The sequence below is a fragment of the Stegostoma tigrinum genome, chromosome 7 (genome assembly GCF_030684315.1).
Source record: "Stegostoma tigrinum isolate sSteTig4 chromosome 7, sSteTig4.hap1, whole genome shotgun sequence".
NCBI classification, from domain to species: Eukaryota; Metazoa; Chordata; class Chondrichthyes; order Orectolobiformes; family Stegostomatidae; genus Stegostoma; species Stegostoma tigrinum.
Window position 1 is genome coordinate 15,737,102 of NC_081360.1, and position 23,596 is coordinate 15,760,697.

The 23,596-nt window shown below is 49.9% G+C and overlaps 1 protein-coding gene across 1 annotated transcript in view; it reads left to right on the forward strand.

Moving 5' to 3' along the window:
* si:dkey-69o16.5 (Alpha-aspartyl dipeptidase-like) overlaps positions 1-23,050 on the forward strand; it is a 41,821-nt gene extending 18,771 nt beyond the window's left edge. The window contains exons 6-9 of the mRNA XM_048534976.2: positions 642-815; positions 3,899-3,958; positions 5,284-5,366; positions 22,867-23,050. Coding sequence (XP_048390933.1) covers positions 642-815; positions 3,899-3,958; positions 5,284-5,366; positions 22,867-22,945 — 396 coding nt within the window. The 3' untranslated portion in view covers positions 22,946-23,050. The remainder of the gene's footprint in view (positions 1-641; positions 816-3,898; positions 3,959-5,283; positions 5,367-22,866) is intronic.
* Positions 23,051-23,596: the final 546 nt, after the last annotated feature.

Sequence of the window (23,596 nt, forward strand, 5' to 3'; positions counted from 1 at the left end):
GACGGGGGAAGAGGTTGTACTGTACCTCTCTCAAGAAGCACATCATGACAAAGCCTGCAAAATAATCATGCGATACCGGCGCGGGGATTCTTTTGGCGCTAACGTTGTACTGACTGGGTTCTGAGGAAGGGTCACTGGACCCAAAACATTAACTCTGTTTTCTCCTCCACAGATGCTGCCAGACCTGCTGAGCTTTTCCAGCAACTTTTTGTTCTTGATTTACAGCATCCGCAGTTCGTTTGGTTTTTACAATGCAAAGTGGACACGTTAAAACATGTTGTTATCATAAACAGGATCCCTTGGGATCAAATATAATGTCATGGCAACAGTCGGTTACTTTGAATAGAAAATATGGTTGCTGCCTCCTCAGAAAATGCTTCTTTAAAGATCACATCTCTTACATAGCTTTCTGTGTACTGCCTTGTATCTAGCCTGACATGGTCATAGCTCAATGTCATATAAGTGTCATTACTCTCAACTACCTCAAACTCTCACAAGGTTATCTTCTCTGTAGGTAAGAAGCAACTTCTGTCACTCAGTGTACACTGGCTGCCTCGGGTGGTGGGCTGGTTTGTGCAGTGCAATCGTTTTAAAGCAAGATGCAGCTTTTGGAGAGTGATCATTTACGGTTTCCATTGCAGGACGGCATTCCTTACCTGGGGTCAAGTGCTGGGACAAACGTAGCCACTGTCAGCATAAACACTACCAATGATATGCCAATTGTCTACCCACCTTCATTCAAAGCCATTGGTCTGGTCCCATTCAACATTAACCCTCACTATCTGGATGAAGATCCCAACAATCAACACATGGGGGTAAGTGGTAAGCATTGACACAATCTGAAGTGATACAAAATGGCGCAGAGGTCCTGAGTTCAGAAGTGTTTGGAAATATTTTGATCTAAACGAACACAAAGATTCCCAAAATGCCTTAGCAATAGATTGCAAACAACAGCGAGAGCTCTGCAGTCACAACTTCACATAAAAAATACTGTCCCAAATTGTTTCACATGGAGTGTAAATAGGCAAAATTTTGAAACTGAACCAAAAAGGGGGCTTGATCCAGTGTTTGGTCAAAGAGGTGAACTCTGAAGGAAGGTCTTGACAGAGCAGTTAGAGGTGAAGCGATAAAGAATCTGAGAGTTTCAGTGATGGACTCTCTTGACATCTATAGAAATGACAGCCAATGATGAGTCTGTGGGTGACAGAGGTATGGGGTGGGATGCACAACATGTAATAACTGGAGAAAGGCAGATACTTTGTAACATTTTCATCTTGCCTGTTCTAGGTGAAAGTCATTCCAGCGGAAGTAATTAACAGAAACATGAGTTGTAAAACTTCGTTTCTGAGACACATATACTAATTAAATAGCTGACAAGGGCCCATGTAAAAATTATTCATTCAACAAGTCAGCTCACATGCAGCAAATTGCCCAATTATACAAGCAAAGCACTCTGTTGAATGACAACTTACGGAGTTATCAGTTCGGAGCCCTTCTACCTCTACCTGGGCACTCATGTTGGGGAAACTTAGAAAACTTTTTGCTGTATTTTTCATGTAAAGTTACATGTGGCAATAAATTTTTGTTCTGCTATTCTGAGTGTAAAGCTTAGCATGGATTGCAGAGTGAAAATCAACCTAGTACTCAAGATTCTCATATTCTTTTGGAGCTGAAATGACCTTTTAACGTGTATTAAGTGTAGAAACCAAACTCTCACCCACTGCTTTTCTACTAATAAATTTCTTCAGTCAAACTTTGATTGTACCAAAACAAAAGTTTCAAACTGATGAAGAGTCATGTCAGGTTCAGACTGTTAACTCCATTTCTCTCTCCATCGACGCTGTCAGATCTGCTGTGTTTGTTTCAGATTTCCAGACTCTGAAGTATTTTGCTTTTACTCAATTGTACCAGTTTCGACAGCTCGTCTTTTTAAAAAAATGCTGAAATGCAATTTGACTCTGAATTTATTTGTTTCCTGGGGCAAACATCACTGAACCATTATAATTAATTTGGGGCGGCACAGTGGCTCAGTGGTTAGCACTGCAGCTTCACAGAACCAGGGACCTGGGTTCGATTCCAGCCTCAGGTAACTGTCTGTGTGGAGTTTGCACATTCTCCCAGTGTGTCTGCATGGGTTTCCTCCGGGTGCTCCAGTTTCCGCCCACAGTCCAAAGATGTGCAGGCTAGGTGGATTGGCCATGCTAAATTGCCTGTAGTGTTCAGGGGTGTGTGGGTTATAGGTGGATGGGTCTGGATGGGATGCTCCAAGGGGCAGTGTGGACTTGTTGGGCCGAAGAGCCTGTTTCCACACTGTAGGGAATCTAAAAAAAATTACAGGGAAATGGATGATTTAAAACAATTTTAAAAGAAATTGTAGAAATAACATGTTATTTGAACTATAAAACTGTACAGTGGACAAAGCATTCTTGTTATATTACGATGGGGATTGGTCCCAATTCACTGTCATTTTGTGGGGATTTTGTTAATTGCTGAAATGGAAGGCGAGAGACACTGGTGGGCAGTAATGGTGCCTTAAAGATAGTTGAAGTTGAAGTATGTCTATAAAGTGTGTTTGAGTCACATTTATAAATGATTAGATGGTATGTTAACAGCATGTGTACAATTTTCATTGATATAAAAACAGAAAGGTGAGCTTCTATGGAGCTACATGTATATCATCTTATCAAATGCAGGTCAACAGTCCACGATGTTATTTTCCGATTGAAAAATTATAATAGGATGGAAATTTCAGCCTGAATTCACCTGGAAATTTAATACACATTTGGTGCATTTCTTATTTCCTTTGCCAGGTGCTGTTTGAAGGGTGTGATGTGATTTATTTAATTATCCCCCAGCACAAATGTTTGTTGCACCTGGATTTATTGAGTAAAATAATGAAAATCTTCCTCTTCCAGCTTCAGCGTCTAGAGTTCAGATTTGCTATCTTCCATTGTAAGCTCAGTTCATCTTTTCAGTGCTTCCTAGATGATAGGATTCTGAGTATCTACATTCCTCTTTACCGCTTGAAGTCACACATTCCATACTCAGTATATTGGCCATATCCTGAGGGCTTTTGAGGTGCAGAGGTATTGTGCATACCTCCAAGCCAGCAGGCCTGGCTTCAAGTTCCACCTACTCCAGATGAGTGCCAGAACCCATCTGAGCAGGTTGATTAGAAGAATTGAGAAACAGACACTGTTTTTGGAAGGACGCTTCAAAGCTTAACGCATACTCTGCGGCAATCTGATGCTTGTAATTGTGGTCCAACATGAATAACTGTTGGTTAAACAGGGCCTTTATAAATGAGCATCTAGAATTAAAAAAAAGCAAATTGCACAAAACCTTTTTAAAACTGGTACAGTCTATATTAGACTTTAGTGTCCAAATCTGAGTGTGACACTTTAAAAGATGGTAAGGCTTTTGAGAAAATGTCTCGTGGAGAAAATGCAGGTTGAAATTAAGGATGAAATAGCTCAGTTATGTAGTGAGACCAAGAAAGCTAGGGTTGCTCCAAGAATGGAGGGGAGATTTAACAGAGGTGTTTAAAATTGTGAATCACTTTACTTATGTAGAGATGAAAAATCTGACAGGAAGGTTGATAACTAAAGGCCCCAAATGTAAAAAGCAGAAGAGAAATTATTTCTACACAGAAAGCTATGATCCTGAATGCACTGCTGGGAAAGTCCATGGGAATACATGCAGCAGTGATTTTCGAAGAGGAATTAGATAAATACCAACATAAAGTTTGCAGGACCAAGGGGAAGGAATGGGGAGAGGGAATAGTCAGATTGTTCTTCCAAGCAACCAGCACAGAAATCGTGGGCTGCGTGACCTCTTTCTGTGGTGTAAGATTGTACAATGATCACACATTAACAGAAATCTCCCCTCTGCTTATTAGGAGACACGGGAAAAGCGCATTGAACAATACCACGAGGAACCTGATACACCGCCAGTCATGGTGAGTATTTTCACTACTGTAGTACGAACTGCAGGATTTTGACGAGAACTCTAAATATCATCAAGTGAGTCAATGGCTTGCACCTCACAGCAGCAGTTCATGTCTGAAATTCCCCGTTTAGTGTGTCCTTCATCTGAGGAACATACAGTGAACATGGACAAATTAACAAAGAAAGTTCAACCACTTGTCCTGTGAATCAAAATGCATGATAATAAAGAAGAAAATCAGGTCAGGTAGGCAAGAAACACGAGCAGAAGTAGGTATTGGCCCATTGAACTACTGCACCATTCAATATGATTGTGTGTGTTTTTTTAAATGTTTATTGGATTCCCAAATCCCCTTGCCAGGAAGAATTACTGCTGTTTTCAGTTGAACAGAAAACTATGTATGTCACAAAAATCTTTTTTGTTCATTCACGGGATGAGGGCATCACTGGCTAGGCCAGCATTTATTGACCATCTCTAACTGCCCAGATTGCAGCCCAGAGTTAACCACATTACTTTGGGTCTGGAGTCACATAGAGATCAGTCCAAGTAATTTTCCTTCCCTGAAAGAAGGAAATTAGTGAGCCAGATGGATTTTTTCTGATAATCGACAATGGATTAATGTCATCTTTAGACTCTTAATTTCAGTGGGTTTTTTTTACTGAATTCAAATTCCACCATCTGCTGTGGTAGTATTTCAACCTGGGTCCCCAGGACATTACTTGGGTCTCTGGATTAACAATAATATCACTAAGTCATCATCTCCACTGTTGCCAGCACATTTTTTTAATTATGCATTCATGAAATAAGATAGAAGTGATCTCCATTAAGCACTGTGTTGTCTTCCTCATTACATCGTCAAAGAATCCCTAGAATCATAGAATTAGGGCAGCCCTGTGGCCCAATGCTTAACACTGCTGCCTCACAGCGCCAGGGACCCAGGTTCGATTCCATCCTCAGGTTACTGTCTGCATGGAGTTTGCACGTTCTCCCCGTGTCTGTATGGGTTTCCTCCGGGTGTTCCGGTTTCCTCCCACAGTTCCAGAGATGTACAGGTTAGATGGACTGGCCATGCTAAATTGTCTGTAGTGTCCAGGGGTGCGTAAGTTATTAGCCATGGGCAATGCAGGGTTACAGGCAAAGGGTAGTGAAATGGGTCTGGGTGGAATGCTCTTTGAAGGGGCAAGGTGGGCTTACTGGGCCAAATGGTCTGTTTCCAGACTGTAGGGATTCTTTAAGCATGAACACAGGGCACACAGTGGCTAGAAAATCATTCGGTTCAGCTCTGTGAGGCTGTGTGAATATCAGGTGGAACCGTGACTTTTTCTGTTGATACGGCAGGGCTTGCGAGAAGGGTCCATGCTCCTGGTCGAAGGTGTCAAGGCCACACTGCTAGGAACCACTGGTGCTCGCTTGTTTGTCCAGTAAGTGTTGTCCTCTTTAACTCCCAGTGAGCTTGTTCGTGTTCAAAAGCCCCTCCCCTTCAAGTTAATCATTTACCTGGAGAGATTGTTGAGGGTGGGATGGTGCATAAAACATCACTGGCTGCAATTTCAATAGCCAGAAGCAAGGTGTGTGCTGTAAGAACACAATAAGTAAGAACAGGCGTTTGGTCCCTCAACCCTGTTGTCCCTTTACACACATGCTTGCGGCCTTAACTCCACTTTCCTGCCTCCTTCCTGAATCTTTGACTTTCTAACACAACTTTCAGCATATTGAACGACCTAGCTTTCTCTGCCCTCTGTAGAGGGAACACCAAAGTTTAACAACACTCTGAGAGGAGAAATTCCTCCTCAAAAAGGGGAGACCCTGTAATTTTAAAGTGTGCCTCCTAGTTCTAGATACTCCCATGAAAGGAACTATCCTCTTCGCATCTACCCTATCACGACACACCGTCCACCTTCCCCTGCCAACACCAAAGTTTAGATATGATATCATCAATGCCCAGTGCAGTTGTAGCAAGACATCCCTACTTTCACACTCTAACTCCCTTGCAAAAAAGGCGACCATTCCATTTGTCCTTCCTAATTACATGTGTACATTTATGTACACTTTTTGTGATTCTTTTATAAGGACACCCAGTTCCCATGCAATGTAACATATTGGGGTCTCTTTCTCCATTTAAATAATATTCTGCTTTTCTATCTTTCTCACCGAAATTAACAAGCTTATGTTTTCCAAAATTTCTGCTTCGAAAACTTTTCCCATTTCCCTTAAACTATCTACAATTTGCTTTCAAATTGACTTCTTCAGTCAGCCTCGTTGGCAGATCCTTCTTCTAGTGCCTTTCTTTCTCAATGGAATATGTATTTGTCGAGAATGATGAACCATCTCCATGAATATCTGCCAAATAGTGAACAAAAGAACGTGAACACCAAAGATCGCTTTTCTCAGCAAGTTATGATCTGGATTACAATCCCTACTCAGGTACAATAAGGGAGACGGGAACCAGAAAGATGTCTAGGCCAATGGGGAAAGAGCGGAAAAGTGGGACAAATTAGTTCAAAGAGCTGGCATGGGCTTATGAATCAAATGGCATCCTCCAGTACTATCTGATTTGTGGTTTCCTCCTGCCATTATCACTTCCCTCCTGAAAATGTGGTCACTTGCCAGTTCCACAGAGAAGTGGCTGGCAAATCATGTGTCATTCAAGTGACCATTTCAGTCTGCCTAGAATGTGCCAGTGGGTACGGAGAGGCAGAACAGTGCTGAAGGGGAGGACTGCAAGGTGAGAATCAAAACCACCTTATTAAGATCCTATACTCAACTATAAAAGTCACCAACTCAGCTGTTGGGATGGAAAGCAACAGTAAGGGGTTGAATTCCGAGGCTATCCAACCCTACTGTGGCTTGTTGCTCCTCTTGCGGGATGTGGGAGGTAAGGCTCACTGCTGGTGTCCCCTTTGACTTCATCTGTGAGAACTGCATCCAACTCCAGTTCCTCAAAAACTGTGTTAGGGGACTGTGACTAACCATGTGGATGAAGGTAGAGCAGTGGATGTGGTAGATATGGATTTAAGTAAGGCGTTTGATAAGGTTCCCCATGGTAGGTTCATGCAGAAGGTAAGGAGGCATGGGATGGGAGGAAATGTGGCAAATTTCTTCCAAGGGTCAGCCCCTTGGAAGACAAAGAGAGGAAGTGGATGGAAAATATTCAACATGGTGCTCAGTTACAAGTGGTGTACCACAAGGATCTGTCCTGGGTCCTCTTCTATTTGTGATTTTGGTAAACGATTTGGATGAAGGAGAGGAAGGGTGGATTAGTAAGTTCGCGGATGATACCAGGGTGGGTTGTGTTGTAGACAGTACAGAGGGCTGTTCAAGGTTACAAAGGGACATGGACAGAATGCAGAGCTGGGCTGAGAAGTGGTAGGAGTGAGGTGATTCATTCTGGAAGGACAAACTTGAAAGCAGAGTACAGGGTTAACGGAAAGGTTCTTGGCAGTGGAGGAGCAGAGGGATCTTGGGGTTCATGTCTACAGTTCTCTGAAAGCTGCCACCCACGTGGATAGAATTGTTAAGAAGGCAAATGGTGCGTTAGCTTTCGTTAATAGTGGGATCAAGTTCAAAGGCCGTGAAGTTATGCTCCAGCTATACAAAGCGTTGGTTTGGTCACTTCTGGAGTATTGTGTCCAGTTCTGGTCGCCTAATTACAGGAAAGATGGGTAAGCGTTGGAAAAGGCACAGAGGAGATTTACCAGGATGTTGCCTGGAATGGAGGGAAGGTATTACGCGGAAAGGTTGAGAGATCTAGGACTTTTCTCTTTAGAACGACAAAGGATGGGAGGTGACTTGATAGAGGTGTACACAATGATCAAAGGTACAAATAGAGTAGACAGCCAGAGATTTTTTCCAAGGGTGAAGGTAGCTACTACAAGGGCGCATAGTTTTAAAGTGGATAGAGGTAGCTACAGGGGAAACATCAGAGGTAGGTTCTTTACTCAGAAAGCGGTAGGGGCATGGAATGCATTGCCAGAGAGGGTAGTGGAGTCAGCCTCATTAGGGGCATTTAAGCAGCTATTAGATAGGCATATGGATGATAATATAAGGCAGGGGTGGAGGTTAGATAGACTTTAGGATTAGGGTAAAAGTTTGGCACAACATCTTGGGCCGAAGGGCCTTACTGTGCGGTACTGTTCTATGTTCTCTATGTTCAATTGAAAGATAATCTAATTAATCCCAATTCCAATGCTTCCCCAAAGCTTTGTAAGTATTTCAGTATTTAATCAATCCCCTTTGAAAAGTCTTATTGAATCAGCTTCCACCATCCTTCCAGACAGTTCAATCCAGCTTGTTAGGGGAAAGGCCAGTCAGGAGGAGACAGGAATGCAAAAGTGTCCATTAGGTTTTTGCTGATATGGGAGAGGAGAAGGATAAGAGCAAAAGCAAATGATACACTTCTATGTTCCAAAGTGCACCATTTGATTATTGCTAGACCAAAGTCTATTTTGTTCACATTCTGTTCACCTTGGTAGTGACATGCTGCAATGAGATAGCTGGCTAATCTTGACAATCAATCTTGAGCAATTTGATTATAGAACCTTATCAATCATTGCAGCAGTAGCCAACAAAATCCATGCAAACACAATAACAGTGTCCATGAGTTCTGCCCTTAAGATTATATGACACACCACAATTCATCATTTAGCATGGTGAAATCAGCCTTTACTGATGCATTGCTTTACTCGTTCTCCAAGTTACCAGTACACTACCAACAATATGTGAATCACAAATGACTAATTAGAAGCCACAAGCCATAAGCCTTTCCCTCGTTCAATGTGTTTGGTACCTTTTGTCAGTAGGCTGTGACTTAGCATAACTTCTGCATGGATGTGAGTTTGCTCGCTGAGCTGGAAGGTTCATTTTCAGACGTTTCTTCACTTTTTTTTAATTTGAAAAAATATACTTTATTCGTAAGATGTACAAAAAATAAAACATATTTACACACCTACCCAGTCATGCAAGCCGCTCCGGGTTACCCAGGGGGTACATACACCGACTAAAGGAAAAAAAACAAAGAAGGAAAAAAAAACAAAGCAAAGAAAACACCCCGGCAGTCGTCACCCCGCACAGTCCCCGTTGGCCACCTGACCAGTTGGGGAAGGCGCCAGCTGGGCCCAGTTACCAGATAGGGTTCTTTTGCCTATTCTGGACGAGGGGTTTCATATGGTGGTCTTCCCCCACCGCGCCTTGGCGGCGGCTGCCCCAAGCTTTAGCGCGTCCCTCAGCACGTAGTCCTGGACCTTGGAGTGCGCCAGTCTGCAACACTCGGTTGGGGTCAGTTCTTTCAGCTGGCAGACCAGCAAGTTGTGGGCAGACCAAAGAGCATCTTTCACTGCATTGACGGTCCTCCAGGTGCAGTTGATGTTGGTCTCAGTGTGCGTCCCGGGAAACAGCCCGTAGAGCACGGAGTCCCGCATCACGGAGCTGCTTGGGACGAACCTCGACAAATACCACTGCATCCCCCTCCAGACCTCCTGCGCATAGGCACACTCCAGAAGGAAGTGATCGACAGTCTCGTTCCCCCCGCAGCAATCTCGAGGGCAGCGTGTGGTGGCGCAGAGATTCCGGGCATGCATAAAGGATCTCACTGGCAGAGCCCCTCTCACCGCCAGCCAAGCAATGTCCTTGTGATTGTTTGAAAGTTCTGGCGATGAGGCATTCTGCCAAACGACTTTGGCAGTCTGTGTGGGGAACCACACGACGGGATCCACCCTCTCCTTTTCCCGAAGGGTCCCGAGGATACTACGTGCTGACCACTGCCTGACGGCCCTGTGGTCAAAAGGTGTTTCCTTTCAAAACTTTCTCCACGAAGGACAGGTGGTACGGAACGGTCCAACTACTCGGAGCGTTCCGCGGCAACGAGGCCAGGCCCATCCTTCGCAACACCGGGGACAGGTAGAACCTCAGTAAGTAGTGACACTTGGTGTTTGCGTACAGAGGAGCTACGCACAGCTTGATGCAGCCGCACACAAAGGTAGCCGTCAGGGCGAGGGTGGCATTCGGAACGCCCTTTCCCCCATTTTCCAGTTCTTTGTACATCATGTCCCTGCAGACCCGGTCCATCCTCGACCCCAAAATGAAGTGGAAGATGGCCCGGGTGACTGCAGCGGCACAGGTCCGGGGAATAGGCCAGGCCTGCGCCACATACAACAGTACCGAAAGCCCCTCGCACCTGACAACCAGGTTCTTACCCGCGATGGAGAGAGACCGGAGCGTCCACCTGCCCAGCTTCTGCTTAAATTTGGTGATACGCTCCTCCCAAGTCTTAGTGCACGCCCCAGCTCCACCAAACCAAACACCCAGCACCTTCAGGTAGTCTGTCCTGACGGTGAAGGGGATGAAGGAGCGGTCGTCCCAGTTCCCGAAGAACATGACCTCGCTCTTACCCCTATTGACTTTGGCACCCGAGGCCAGTTCAAACTGGCCGCAGATGTCCAATAGTCTACTCACCGACCGACGATCGGTGCAGAAGACGGCGACATCATCCATGTACAGGGAGGTCTTGACCTGAAGGCCTCCGCTGCCTGGGATAGTCACGCCCTTCAGGCTCACGTCATTCCTGATGGATGCGGCGAAGGGCTCCACACAGCAGACGAACAAGGCAAGAGAGAGCGGGCAGCCCTGTCTGATTCCAGATCTAACAGGAAAACTGTCCGATTCCCACCCGTTGATCGAGACTGCGCTAACGATGTTGGTGTAGAGCAGCCGGATCCAATTGCAGATGCCCACCCCGAACCCCAATTTGGAGAAGATGTCCCTCGTGTAAGCATGAGAGACCCTGTCGAAGGCCTTCTCCTGGTCCAGGCTGACGAGGCAGGTGTCCACCCGCCTGTCCTGTACGTAGGCGATCGTATCCCTGATGAGCGCGAGGCTCTCAGCGATCTTCCTGCCCGGCACAGCACAGGTTTGGTCAGGGTGAATCACCGACTCCAGGACAGACCTGACGCGGTTGGCTATGACCTTGGCCAGGATTTTGTAGTCCACGTTCAAAAGTGAAATGGGACGCCAATTCTTAATTTCTTCCCTCTCCCCCTTCCTCTTGTAAATGAGGGTGATCATGCCCTTCCTCATGGACTTGCACATTTCCCCTTCCCGAAGCGCACTATCGTACACCTCCAGCAGGTCCTGGCCTACCAGCTCCCACAGAGTGGAATACAGCTCGACCAGTAAGCCATCGCTTCTGGGAGTCCTATTCCTCTCCAAGGACTTGAGGGCTCTGGTCAGCTCGTCCAGGGATATCGGCCGGTCCAGCCACTCCCTCGTACCGTCGTCTAAGACCTCCGTGATAGACGGCAGGAACGACTCGGAGGCCGTGCTGTCCGTGGGCTTTGTGTCGTACAGTCCGGTATAGAATGATCTGCTGATCCTCAAAATGTCGGGCCGAGATGACGTCGCCGAGCTGTCGTCCTCCTTCAGCCAGCTAAGCACAGAGCTCTGTTTGTGCACCTTCTGAAAGAAGAAACGCAAGCAAGTCTCGTCCTGCTCCACGGAGCGGACCCTGGACCAGAAGATTATCCTGGAGGTCTCCGCGGCGAAGAGCGAGGCTTGCTGGCCCCTCACCTCGCGGAGGTCCTCCGTGACATCGACCCCCATCAACTGCAGAAGGAGCAGGTTCTGCACCCTTTTCTGGAGTCGCGACAGCTTTCCCCGCCTCTCTCTCGCCTTCTGAACACCCTTGAGGACAAAGAACCTCTTGATGTTCTCCTTCACCGTCTCCCACCAGTCGCCTGGAGACTCAAAGAGGGGTTTCACGGTTCTCCAACCGGTGTACTCCCTCTTAAGCTCGTCGACGTTCTCTGGGGTCAACAGAGTCGTGTTGAGCTTCCACGTCCACTTGCCGGCCTGCTGGTCGTCCTGTAAGTGACAGTCGGCCAGCAGGAGGCAGTGGTCAGAGAAGAACACCGGCTTGACGCCAGTGGACCTGACCAAGAACACCCGTGACACAAACAGGAAGTCTATCCTTGAGCGAATAGACCCGTCTGGCTGCGACCAGGTGTACCTCCGCTGCGCTCCGTCTGCAGGGGTGCTGAAGACGTCGAAGACGTCGAGCAGCTTGGCGTCCTTCAGCGTGCCCATCAGGAATCTGGAAGTGACGTCCAGTTGACTCCCCCCACTGTCCTCACGCCGGATCTTCCATCTGCATCAATGATGCAGTTGAAGTCTCCGCCTAGGATGACCGGCCTGGACGTAGCCAGCAGGGGTGGAAGCCTTTGCAGGACGGCCAACCGCTCATTCTGTACCGCTGGGGCGTACACGTTGATCAGCCTCAGGGGAGAGTTCCTGTAGGTGACGTCAGCCACTAGGAGGCGCCCCCCCCGACCACTTCCTGAACTTGAGAGATGGTGAAGTCGCGCCCCCGCAGCAGAATAGCCAGGCCCGAGGAGCGACAGTCGTTACCCCCTGACCAGATCGAAGGCCCACAGGTCCAGGCGCCGGACCATTTCCCGTACCTGCCGAGGTGCGGTATCCCGCACTCCTGCAGAAACAGGAGGTCCGCCTCGATGGTGGTCAGGTAGGCCAACGTGGATACACATCTTGCGGTGGACTTGACGCTGCGCACATTAATGCTCGCAACTCGTACCCCCATTGTGGGCAGTGACCGCAGTACCCTCCCCAAGTCCAAGGTCCAGCCCCTCCATCTGTCCCTTCATGCCCATTGCCCGGGCTAACCGCTGGACGCTCTCCGGGCTCAGGAAACCGTCCGTGCTGCCTTCTGGGTGGCATCCCCCTGTCAGGGGTGCGGAGGCAGGAGGGTCCGGCTCTGGGTCAGGCTGGGGACGCGCTGTTTCCTCCTTCCCGCCTGGAAGTTCTGGGGGGCCCTCCAGTGCCCCAGCGGCACTTGACTGGGTGTCAGAGGGAGCCTCAGGATGCCTCCCGTCACCTGGAAGCGGGGTGCTGCTTTCCTTCTCCCTCGAGATCTTTAACTTCTGCTTCGGGCGGGCCCTCTCCAAATCCCCCTCGTCAGAGGAGCTCTTATAGCCCCCCTGTAGCTGCCTCTTCCCGCCTGATGGTTGCGGTTCCTGGGCCTGTCGACGCACCTTCCTCCTCACTTTTTGGACCGTCGTCCACTCCCCGGGTCGCCTGTCCCCGCCTCCATCGACTCCGGGTTGTCGGGGGGCAGCGGAGCCTGCAGGGGCGCTTTGCTGGCGTCGGGCCCATCCTGCGGGGCTGGGCCCTCCTGCACGACCTGGCCCTCCTGCACATCAGTGGGGTCCTTGCTGGGCCCTGGTGCCTTCCTCTCCTCCAGGGGGGCTGGCCCCGCATTGCCCCTGCCGGCAACCTGGGCGTAGGTGGTCCTCCACTGCAGGCATGCCCTATAAAGGTGGCCCGCTTCCCCGCAAAGGTTGCAGCTTTTCTCTTGTGGGCAATCCTGTGCAAGGTGTCCCTCCTCCCTGCAGATGGTGGCTTTGCAGTCGGCCGCCACGTGACCTGACCTACCACAGGCATGGCAGACTTTAGGTTGCCCTGCATAGGTCAGGTAGCCCCTGCTCCCGCCGATCGCGAAGCTGGACGGTGGGTGTACGATGTTCCCGTCCGCGCCCATCCTCAGCGTCACCTTGACCTGCTTCTTACTGGTCCAGATGCCAAAGGGGTCCACGATGTCAGTTAGGTCCCCTTCTACCTTCACGTACCTTCCGAGGAAGGTCAGGACATCAACTGCTGGCACACGCGGGTTGTACATGTGTACAGTCACCATACGGCTCCACTGCACTGGCATCACAAACAGCGGGACAGCGGTCAATACAGAGAGGGGGCCCTCACCTCCTTTCTCCTCGAAAACCTCCAGAAAGCGCTCGCAAAGCTTGGTACTCCTGAAGGTCACATCGTAAAAACCTCCTCCGGGGAAATCCTGCAGGCAGTAAATGTCCGCAGCAGCAAACCCACAACAGTCCAACAGGACCCTCTTCACGAAGAAGGTGCGGTCCACAGGTGCACCTTCCTCCACCTTCTTTACGGAAACACGGATGGTGTTCCGGACCCCCTGACCTGGGGCACGAGCACTTGCCGCAGCCATCGTTGCAGGTTGGCTGCTCCCCTGAACCAGCGTTAGGCCGAAGCCAGCATTAAGATCCACTGGTCGCAAGGGTGCACAGCCAACCCGACGTCCTCCTTTCACCTCCAAGACAGCACTCTCCTCCTCTCGGTCCACAAGAGAGTGGGTCTTTATTTTGTTCCAGAGGTAAGCTGGTTCACTGAGCTTGAAGGTTTGTTCCCAGATGTTTTGTCACCATTCTAGGGAACATCATCAGTGAGCCTCTGGCAAAGTGCTGGTGTTATGTCCCGCTTTCTATTTATCTGGTTAGGTTTCCTTGGGTTGGTGATGTCATTTCCTGCATTGGTGATGTCATTTCCTGTTCTTTTTCTCAGGGGATGGTAGATTGGCTCCAAATCAATGTGTTTGTTGATGGAGTTCCGGTTGGAATGCCATGCTTCTAGGAATTCTCGTGCATGTCTCTGTTTGGCTTGTCCTAGGATGGATGTGTTGTCCCAATCAAAGTGGTGTCCTTCCTTATCTGTATGTAAGGATACGAGTGATAGTGGGTCATGTCGTTTTGTGGCTAGTTGATGTTCATGTATCCTGGTGGCTAGCTTTCTGCCTGTTTGTCCAATGTAGTGTTTGTCACAGTTCTTGCAAGGTATTTTGTAGATGACGTTCATTTTATTTGTTGTCTGTATAGGGTCTTTTAAGTTCATTAGCTGCTGTTTTAGTGTGTTGGTGGGTTTGTGGGCTACCCTGATGCCAAGAGGTCTGAGTAGTCTGGCAGTCATTTTGGAAATGTCTTTGATGTAGGGGAGAGTGGTTATGGTTTCTGAGCCCGTTTTGTCTGTTTGTTTGGGTTTATTGCTGAGGAATCGGCGGACTGTGTTCATAGGGTACCCATTCTTTTTAAATACGCTGTATAGGTGATTTTCTTCTGCTCTGCGTAGTTCCTCTGTGCTGCAGTGTGTGGTGGCTCGTTGGAATAATGTTCTAATGCAGCTTCGTTTGTGGGTGTTGGGATGGTTGCTCCTGTAGTTCAGTATTTGGTCCGTATGTGTTGTTTTCCTGTAGACGCTGGTTTGAAGTTCCCCATTGACTGTTCGCTCTACTGTGACATCTAGGAATGGCAGTTTGTTGTTGTTTTCCTCCTCTTTTGTGAATGTTATGCCAGTAAAGGGTATTATTGATGGTCTTGAAGGTTTCCTCTAGTTTGTTTTGTTTAGTGATGACAAAGGTGTCATCCACATAGCGGACCCAAAGTTTGGGTTGGATGATTGGCAGAGCTGTTTGTTCGAGTCTCTGCATTACTGCCTCTGCTAAGAACCCTGATATCGGAGATCCCATGGGTGTACCGTTGGTTTGTCTGTAGGTTTTGTTATTGCAAGTGAAGTGGGTGGTGAGGCATAGGTCCACGAGCTTGATGCTGTTGTCCTTGCTGATGAGGCTGGTGGTGTCTGGTGTATGTGTCTTCGGTTCTTCTAATAGTGTCGTCAGTGTTTCTTTGGCCAGGTCAATGTTGATGGATGTGAACAGGGCTGTTACGTCAAAGGAGACCATTATTTCATCCTCTTCTATCTTGGTGTTTTTGATGGTGTTCAGGAATTCTTGGGTGGAGCGAATAGAGTGGTGGGAGTCTTCTCCTCGGTGTTTTAGTCTTTGGTGTAGTTCCTTGGCTAATCTGTAGGTTGGTGTTCCAGACACTATGGGTCTGAGGGGGGCTCCTGGTTTGTGAATTTTTGGTAGTCCGTAGAAGCGTGGTGTGTGTGTGAACAGAGACACGCACGAGAATTCCTAGAAGCATGGCATTCCAACCGGAACTCCATCAACAAACACATTGATTTGGAACCAATCTACCATCCCCTGAGAAAAAGAACAGGAAATGACATCACCAACGCAGGAAATGACATCACCAACCCAAGGAAACCTAACCAGATAAATAGAAAGCGGAACATAACACCAGCGCTTCGTCAGAGGCTCACTGATGATGTTACCTAGAATGGTGACAAAACATCTGGGGACAAACCTTAAAGCTCAGTGAACCAGCTTACATCTCGAACACAATAAAGACCCACTCTCTTGTGGACCGAGAGGAGGAGAGTGCTATCTTGGAGGTGAAAGGAGGACGTCGGGTTGGCTGTGCACCCTTGCAACCAGTGGATCTTAATGCTGGCTTCGGCCTAACGCTGGTTCAGGGGAGCAGCCAACCTGCAACGATGGCTGCGGCAAGTGCTCGTGCCCCAGGTCAGGGGGTCCGGAACACCATCCGTGTTTCTGTAAGGAAGGTGGATGAAGGTGCACCTGTGGACCGCACCTTCTTCGTGAAGAGGGTCCTGTTGGACTGTTGTGGGTTTGCTGCTGCGGACATTTACTGCCTGCAGGATTTCCCCGGAGGAGGTTTTTACGATGTGACCTTCAGGAGTGCCAAGCTTTGCGAGCGCTTCCTGGAGTTTTCAAGGAGAAAGGAGGTGAGGGCCCCCTCTCTGTATTGACCGCTGTCCCACTGTTCGTGATACCGGTGCAGAGGAGTCGTATGGTGACTGTACACATGTACAACCCGCATGTGCCAGCAGTTGATGTCCTGACCTTCCTCGGAAGGTATGTGAAGGTGGAAGGGGACCTAACTGACATCGTGGACCCCTTTGGCATCTGGACGAGTAAGAGGCAGGTCAAGGTGACGCTGAGGATGGGCGCAGATGGGAATGTCGCACACCCACCGTCCAGCTTCGCGATCGGCGGGAGCAGGGGCTACCTGACCTATGCAGGGCAACCTAAAGTCTGCCATGCCTGTGGTAGGTCAGGTCACGTGGCGGCCGACTGCAAAGCCACCATCTGCAGGGAGGAGGGACACCTTGCAAAGGATTGCCCACAAGAGAGAAGCTGCAACCTTTGCGGGGAAGCGGGCCACTTCCATAGGGCATGCCCGCGGCGGGGTACCACCTACGCCCAGGTCGCCGGCAGGGGAAATGCGGGGCCAGCCCCCCCGGAGGAGAGGAAGGCACCAGGGCCCAGCAAGGACCCCACTAATGTGCAGGAGGGCCAGGCCGTGCAGGAGGGCTCAGCCCTGCAGGATGGGCCCGAGGCCAGCAAAGCACCCCTGCAGGCTCCGATCCCCCCCGACAACCCGGAGCCAATGGAGGCGGCGACAGGCGACCCAGGGGAGTGGACAACAGTCCGGAAAGCGAGGAGGAAGGTGCGTCGACGGGCCCAGGAACCGCAACAATCAGGCAGGAAGTGGCAGCTACAGGGGGGCTATAAGAGCTCCTCTGACGAGGAGGATTCGGAGAGGGCCCACCCGAAGCAGAAGTTAAAGGTCTCGAGGGGGAAGGAAAGCAGCACCCCGCTTCCAGGTGACGGGAGGCATCCTGAGGCTCACTCCGACACCCAGTCAAGTGCCGCTGGAGCACTGGAGGGCCCCCCGGAACATCCAGGCGGGAAGGAGGAAACAGCACGTCCCCAGCCTGACCCGGAGCCGGACCCTCCTGCCTCCGCACCCCTGACGGGGGGATGCCACCCGGAAGGCAGCACAGACGGTTTCCTGAGCCCAGAGAGCGTCCAGCAGTTAGCCCGGGCAATGGGCATGAAGGGACAGATGGAGGGGCTGGACTTTGGACTTGGGGAGGATACTGCGGTCACTGCCCACAATGGGGGTACGAATTGCGAGCATTAATGTGCGCAGCGTCATGTCCACCGCAAGATGTGTATCCACGTTGGCCTACCTGACCACCATCGAGGCGGACCTCCTGTTTCTGCAGGAGTGCGGGATACCGCACCTCGGCAGGTACGGGAAATGGTCCGGCGCCTGGACCTGTGGGCCTTCGATCTGGTCGGGGGGTAACGACTGTCGCTCCTCGGGCCTGGCTATTCTGCTGTGGGGGCACAACTTCACCATCTCTCAAGTTCAGGAGGTGGTGGGGGGGCGCCTCCTAGTGGCTGACATCACCTACAGGAATGCTCCCCTGAGGCTGATCAACGTGTACGCCCCAGTGGTACGGAGTGAGCGGTTGGCCGTCCTGCAGCGGCTTCCACCCCTGCTGGCTACGTCCAGGCCGGTCATCCTAGGCGGAGACTTCAACTGCATCATTGATGCAGATGGAAGATCCGGCGTGGGGACAGCGGGTGGGGGGATTCAACTGGACGTCACGTCCAGATTCCTGATGGGCACGGTGAAGGACGCCAAGCTGCTCGACGTCTTCAGCACCCCTGCAGACGGAGCGCAGCAGAGGTACACCTGGTCGCGGCCAGACGGGTCTATCCGCTCAAGGATAGACTTCCTGTTTGTGTCACGGACGTTCTCGGTCAGATCCACCGGTGTCGCGCCGGTGTTCTTCTCTGACCACTGCCTCCTGTTGGCCGACTGTCACTTACAGGACGACCAGCCGGCCGGCAAGGGGACGTGGAAGCTCAACACGACTCTTTTGACCCCAGAGAACGTCGAGGAGCTTAAGAGGGAGTACGCCGGTTGGAGAACCGTGAAACCCCTCTTTGAGTCTCCAGGCGACTGGTGGGAGACGGTGAAGGAGAACATCAAGAGGTTCTTTGTCCTCAAGCATGTTCAGAAGGCAAGAGAGAGGCGGGGAAAGCTGTCGCGACTCCAGAAAAGGGTGCAGAACCTGCTCCTTCTGCAGTTGATGGGGGTCGATGTCACGGAGGACCTCCGCGAGGTGAGGGGCCAGCAAGCCTCGCTCTTCGCCGCGGAGGCCTCCAGGATAATCTTCCGGTCCAGGGTCCGCTCCGTGGAGCAGGACGAGACGTGCTCGCGTTTCTTCTTTCAGAAGGTGCACAAAGAGAGCTCTGTGCTTAGCTGGCTGAAGGAGGACGACGGCTTGGTGACGTCATCTCGGCCCGACGTTTTGAGGATCAGCAGATCCTTCTATGCCGGACTGTACGACACGAAGCCCACGGACAGCACGGCCTCCGGGTCGTTCCTGTCGTCTATCACGGAGGTCTTAGACGACGGCACGAGGGAGTGGCTGGACCGGCCGATATCCCTGGACGAGCTGGCCAGAGCCCTCAAGTCCTTGCAGAAGAATAGGACTCCCGGAAGTGACGGCTTACAGGTCGAGCTGTATTCTGCTCTGTGGGGCCTGGTCGGCCAGGACCTGCTGGAGGTGTACGATAGTGCGCTTCGGGAAGGGGAAATGTGCAAGTCCATGAGGAAGGGCATGATCACCCTCATTTACAAGAGGAAGGGGGAGAGGGAAGAAATTAAGAATTGGCGTCCCATTTCACTTTTGAACGTGGACTACAAAATCCTGGCCAAGGCCATTGCCAACCGGGTCAGGTCTGTCCTGGAGTCAGTGATTCACCCTGACCAAACCTGTGCTGTGCCAGGCAGGAAGATCACTGAGAGCCTCGCGCTCATCAGGGATACGATCGCCTACGTACAGGACAGGCGGGTGGACACCTGCCTCGTCAGCCTGGACCAGGAGAAGGCCTTCGACAGGGTCTCTCATGCTTACATGAGGGACGTCCTCTCCAAATTGGGGTTCGGGGAGGGCATCCGCAATTGGATCCGGCTGCTCTACACCAACATCGTTAGCGCAGTCTCGATCAACGGGTGGGAATCAGACAGTTTTCCTGTTAGATCTGGAGTCAGGCAGGGCTGCCCGCTCTCTCCTGCCTTGTTCGTGTGCTGTGTGGAGCCCTTCGCCGCCTCCATCAGGAAGGACGTGAGCCTGAAGGGCGTGACTATCCCAGGCAGCGGAGGCCTTCAGGTCAAGACCTCCCTGTACATGGACGATGTCGCCGTCTTCTGCACCGATCGTCGGTCGGTGAGTAGGCTGTTGGACATCTGCGGCCAGTTTGAACTGGCCTCGGGTGCCAAAGTCAATAGGGGTAAGAGCGAGGTCATGTTCTTCGGGAACTGGGATGACCGCTCCTTCATCCCCTTCACCGTCAGGACAGACTACCTGAAGGTGCTGGGTGTTTGGTTTGGTGGAGCTGGGGCATGCACTAAGACTTGGGAGGAGCGTATCGCCAAATTTAAGCAGAAGCTGGGCAGGTGGACGCTCCGGTCCCTCTCCGTCGCGGGTAAGAACCTGGTTGTCAGGTACGAGGGGCTTTCGGTACTGTTGTATGTGGCGCAGGCCTGGCCTATTCCCTGGACCTGCGCCGCTGCGGTCACCCGGGCCATCTTCCACTTCATTTGGGGGTCGAGGATGGACCGGGTCCGCAGAGATACCATGTACAAAGAACTGGGAAATGGGGGAAAGGGCGTACCGAACGCCACCCTCGCCCTGACGGCTACCTTTGTGTGTGGCTGCATCAAGCTGTGCGTAGATCCTCAGTACGCAAACACCAAGTGTCACTACTTACTGAGGTTCTACGTGTCCCTGGTGTTGCAAAGGATGGGCCTGGCCTCGTTGCCGCGGAACGCTCCGAGTACTTGGACCGTTCCGTACCACCTGTCCTTCGTGGAGAAATTTTTGAAAGGAAACACCTTTGACCACAAGGCCGTCAGGCAGTGGTCAGCACGTGGTATCCTCAGGATCCTTCGGGAAAAGGAGAGGGTGGATCCCGTCGTGTGGTTCCCCACGCAGACTGCCAAAGTCGTTTGGCAGAATGCCTCATCGCCAGAACTTTCAAACAAGCACAAGGACATTGCTTGGCTGGCGGTGAGAGGGGCTCTGCCAGTGAGATCCTTTATGCATGCCCGGAATCTCTGCACCACCGCACGCTGCCCTCGAGGTGGCTGCGGGGGGGACGAGACTGTTGATCACCTCCTTCTGGAGTGTGCCTATGCGCAGGAGGTCTGGAGGGGGATGCAGTGGTATTTGTCGAGGTTCGTCCCGAGCAGCTCCGTGACGCGGGACTCCGTGCTCTACGGGCTGTTTCCGGGGACGCACACCGAGACCAACATCAACTGCACCTGGAGGACCATCAATGCGGTGAAAGACGCTCTTTGGTTTGCCCGCAACTTGCTGGTCTGCCAGCTGAAAGAACTGACCCCGACCGAGTGTTGCAGACTGGCGCACTCCAAGGTCCAGGGCTACGTGCTGAGGGATGCGCTAAAGCTTGGGGCAGCCGCCGCCAAGGCGCGGTGGGGGAAGACCACTGTATGAGCCCCCTCGTCCAGAAAAGGGAAAAGAATCCTATCTGGTAACTGGGCCCAGCTGGCGCCTTCCCCAACTGGTCAGGGGGCCAACTGGGACTGTGCGGGGTGACGGCTGCCGGGGCGGTTTCTTTGATTTGTTTTTTTTTCTCTGTTTTGTTTTTTTTTCCTTCAGTTGGTGTACGTACCCCCGGGTAACCCGGAGTGGCTTGCATGACTGGGTAGGTGTATAAATGTTTTATTTTTTGTACATTCTATGAATAAAGTATATTTTTTCAAATAAAAAAAAAGGTGACGAAACATCTGAAAACGAACCTTCCAGCTCAGCGAGCAAACTCACATCCAGAACCTCAATCTGAGCTACAAATCTTCTCAAAACTCAATAACTTCTGCATCTTTGTTAAGGATTTACAGCAGTCAGTGACAATTGCCAGTCAACAGCCTTAAATTGTCAGTGTTACACTTTAGAACAATATAACATTGCAGTTAAATTTCTTCAGAGAAATATGATCCATGAAGACTTGCATTTGTAGATCACCATTAACCTTCTAAAGATTCCGTCTGCAAGTTACACATTATTGGTGTTCATTTCCTCTCCTCCTTTACTGGAGGTGATAGCACTGAACCCTCTGCATTGTCATTGTGCCATAATCTAGTAACCCAGGGCCATAAATCCGTACAAATGGGTGGAACATGTGTTAAGTCACAGCCTCTCAAAAAAAGGTATCTTGCATCAGTCCTTGTAGTGGAAGATGCTTGTAGCATACCAGAACTTCAAGACAATCGGGGGAAGTGTCTCAAGTTGGACAATTTACCCAGTCCAGATGGACTATACCCCAGTGTTCTGGAGGAGATAACTGAGGAGATTGTGGAGGCATTGAAGGTGATCTTTCAGGAGTCACTGGAGTCAGGGAGGGTCTCAGAGGACTGCAGAAAAGCTAATGTAATATTCCTGTTTAAGAAGGGAGGGAGACAGAAAACAGGAAATTATAGGTCAGTTAGCCTGACCTTAGTTGTTGGTAAGGTTTTAGAGTTTATTATTAAGGATGAGCTTGTGGAGTACTTGGAGGTGCATGGTAAAATAAGGCTGAGTCAGCGTGGCTTTGTCAAGGAGGGATCATGCCTGACAAATCTATTAGAATTCTTTGAGGAGTTAGACAAAGGAGAGTCAGTGGATATCACCTGGTTAGATTTCCAGAAGGCCTTCGGCAAGGTGCTGCACAGGAGGCTGCTAAATAAGTGCCCATAATGTTAGTTGCAAGGTACTGGCATGGATAGAGGATTGACTGACTGGCAGAAGGCAGAGAATGGGGATAAAGGGCTCTTTTTCAGGATGGTAGCTGGTGACTAGTGGAGTTTTGGAGGGGTCAGTGTTAGTTCAACAACTATTCACATCATACATTAATAATTTGGATGAAGGAACTGAGGGCATTGTTGCAGATAACACAAAGATAGATGGAGGGACAGATAGTGTTGAGGAAGCAGGGAGGCTGCAGAAGGGTCGCAGGGAGAATGCAGAAGAATGGGGTTTAGATACGTATTAGCCATGATTGAATAGTGGAACAGATTTGATGGACTGAATGGCCTAATTCTGCTCCAATATCTAATGGTTTTATAGACACAAGGGATTCTGACTCAGAGGCTGGAGCACTTAGCCACTGAACCACAGCTAGCACGCAGATTGATCTCTGGTCCGAATAATTCAAATTCTTGAAATATTTCATGATATCTAACACCAAGGCATCCAAAAAATCTTCCCCTCACGGTAAATGTTTCAAAGAAAAGTAGATAATGAAGGGGAAATCCTAACTGATACAGTTGGTAATTAGTATGGGAAAATGCAAGTGACTCTTAAGGCACTAACTTCAATTGTGTTCTCATTTCGTAGGGGTGAGAAAGCCACTGAACATGACTCTGGAACAGACTTCAGCTTCCTTCTGACTGATTCTCGCCAACTGAACTGTTAATGGGAATCCAAATACAATATGGGAATTAGTGTTGCATGAATAAAACCAATGAAATAATATAAATTTTGAGTAGAGTCGTTGGCATATAAGGCCCTAGCTAATAAAAATAAACAGATCCTAATCAGACTCATGTGTCTCATAATGTTTCATCATGGTATGTGTTTCTGGGGCTTGACCAGTTTGGTTATTTATGGTCAGCTAGACCATATTAAGCATCACCATTGTGATGACTACAATTCACATCCTCTCCTTTCATTCTCAATTTCAGGAAAGCCCACAAGCAGCCCAGAACATTACTGCAGAGAAGAGGTGAATTTGAGCATGGTTAAGTATTGGTGGAGAGAAGAAGTGGAAACCAGCTCTGAATGCCTGGGGGTGCACCTTACAGTCAGTCTTCCTGATGTTCTCAGTGAACAAAAGCTTAATGCACCTGGTGGTTAAAGTCTCACGGACCCCAATGACAAGTGGTCAACTTCCATTCCTTCATTGTTGACGTGCTTGAGCAGTGTGATGAGAATGAGGTGCCAGGGAGACTCTCCAGCCAATCAGAGCAGAGGCGATTGTAAGTTATTGTCCTCTGGAGCATGAGGCTCCATGGTGTAAAAGGCCTTTATGTAATGTTTGATGGTGTTACCTCAATACTGTTTTGCC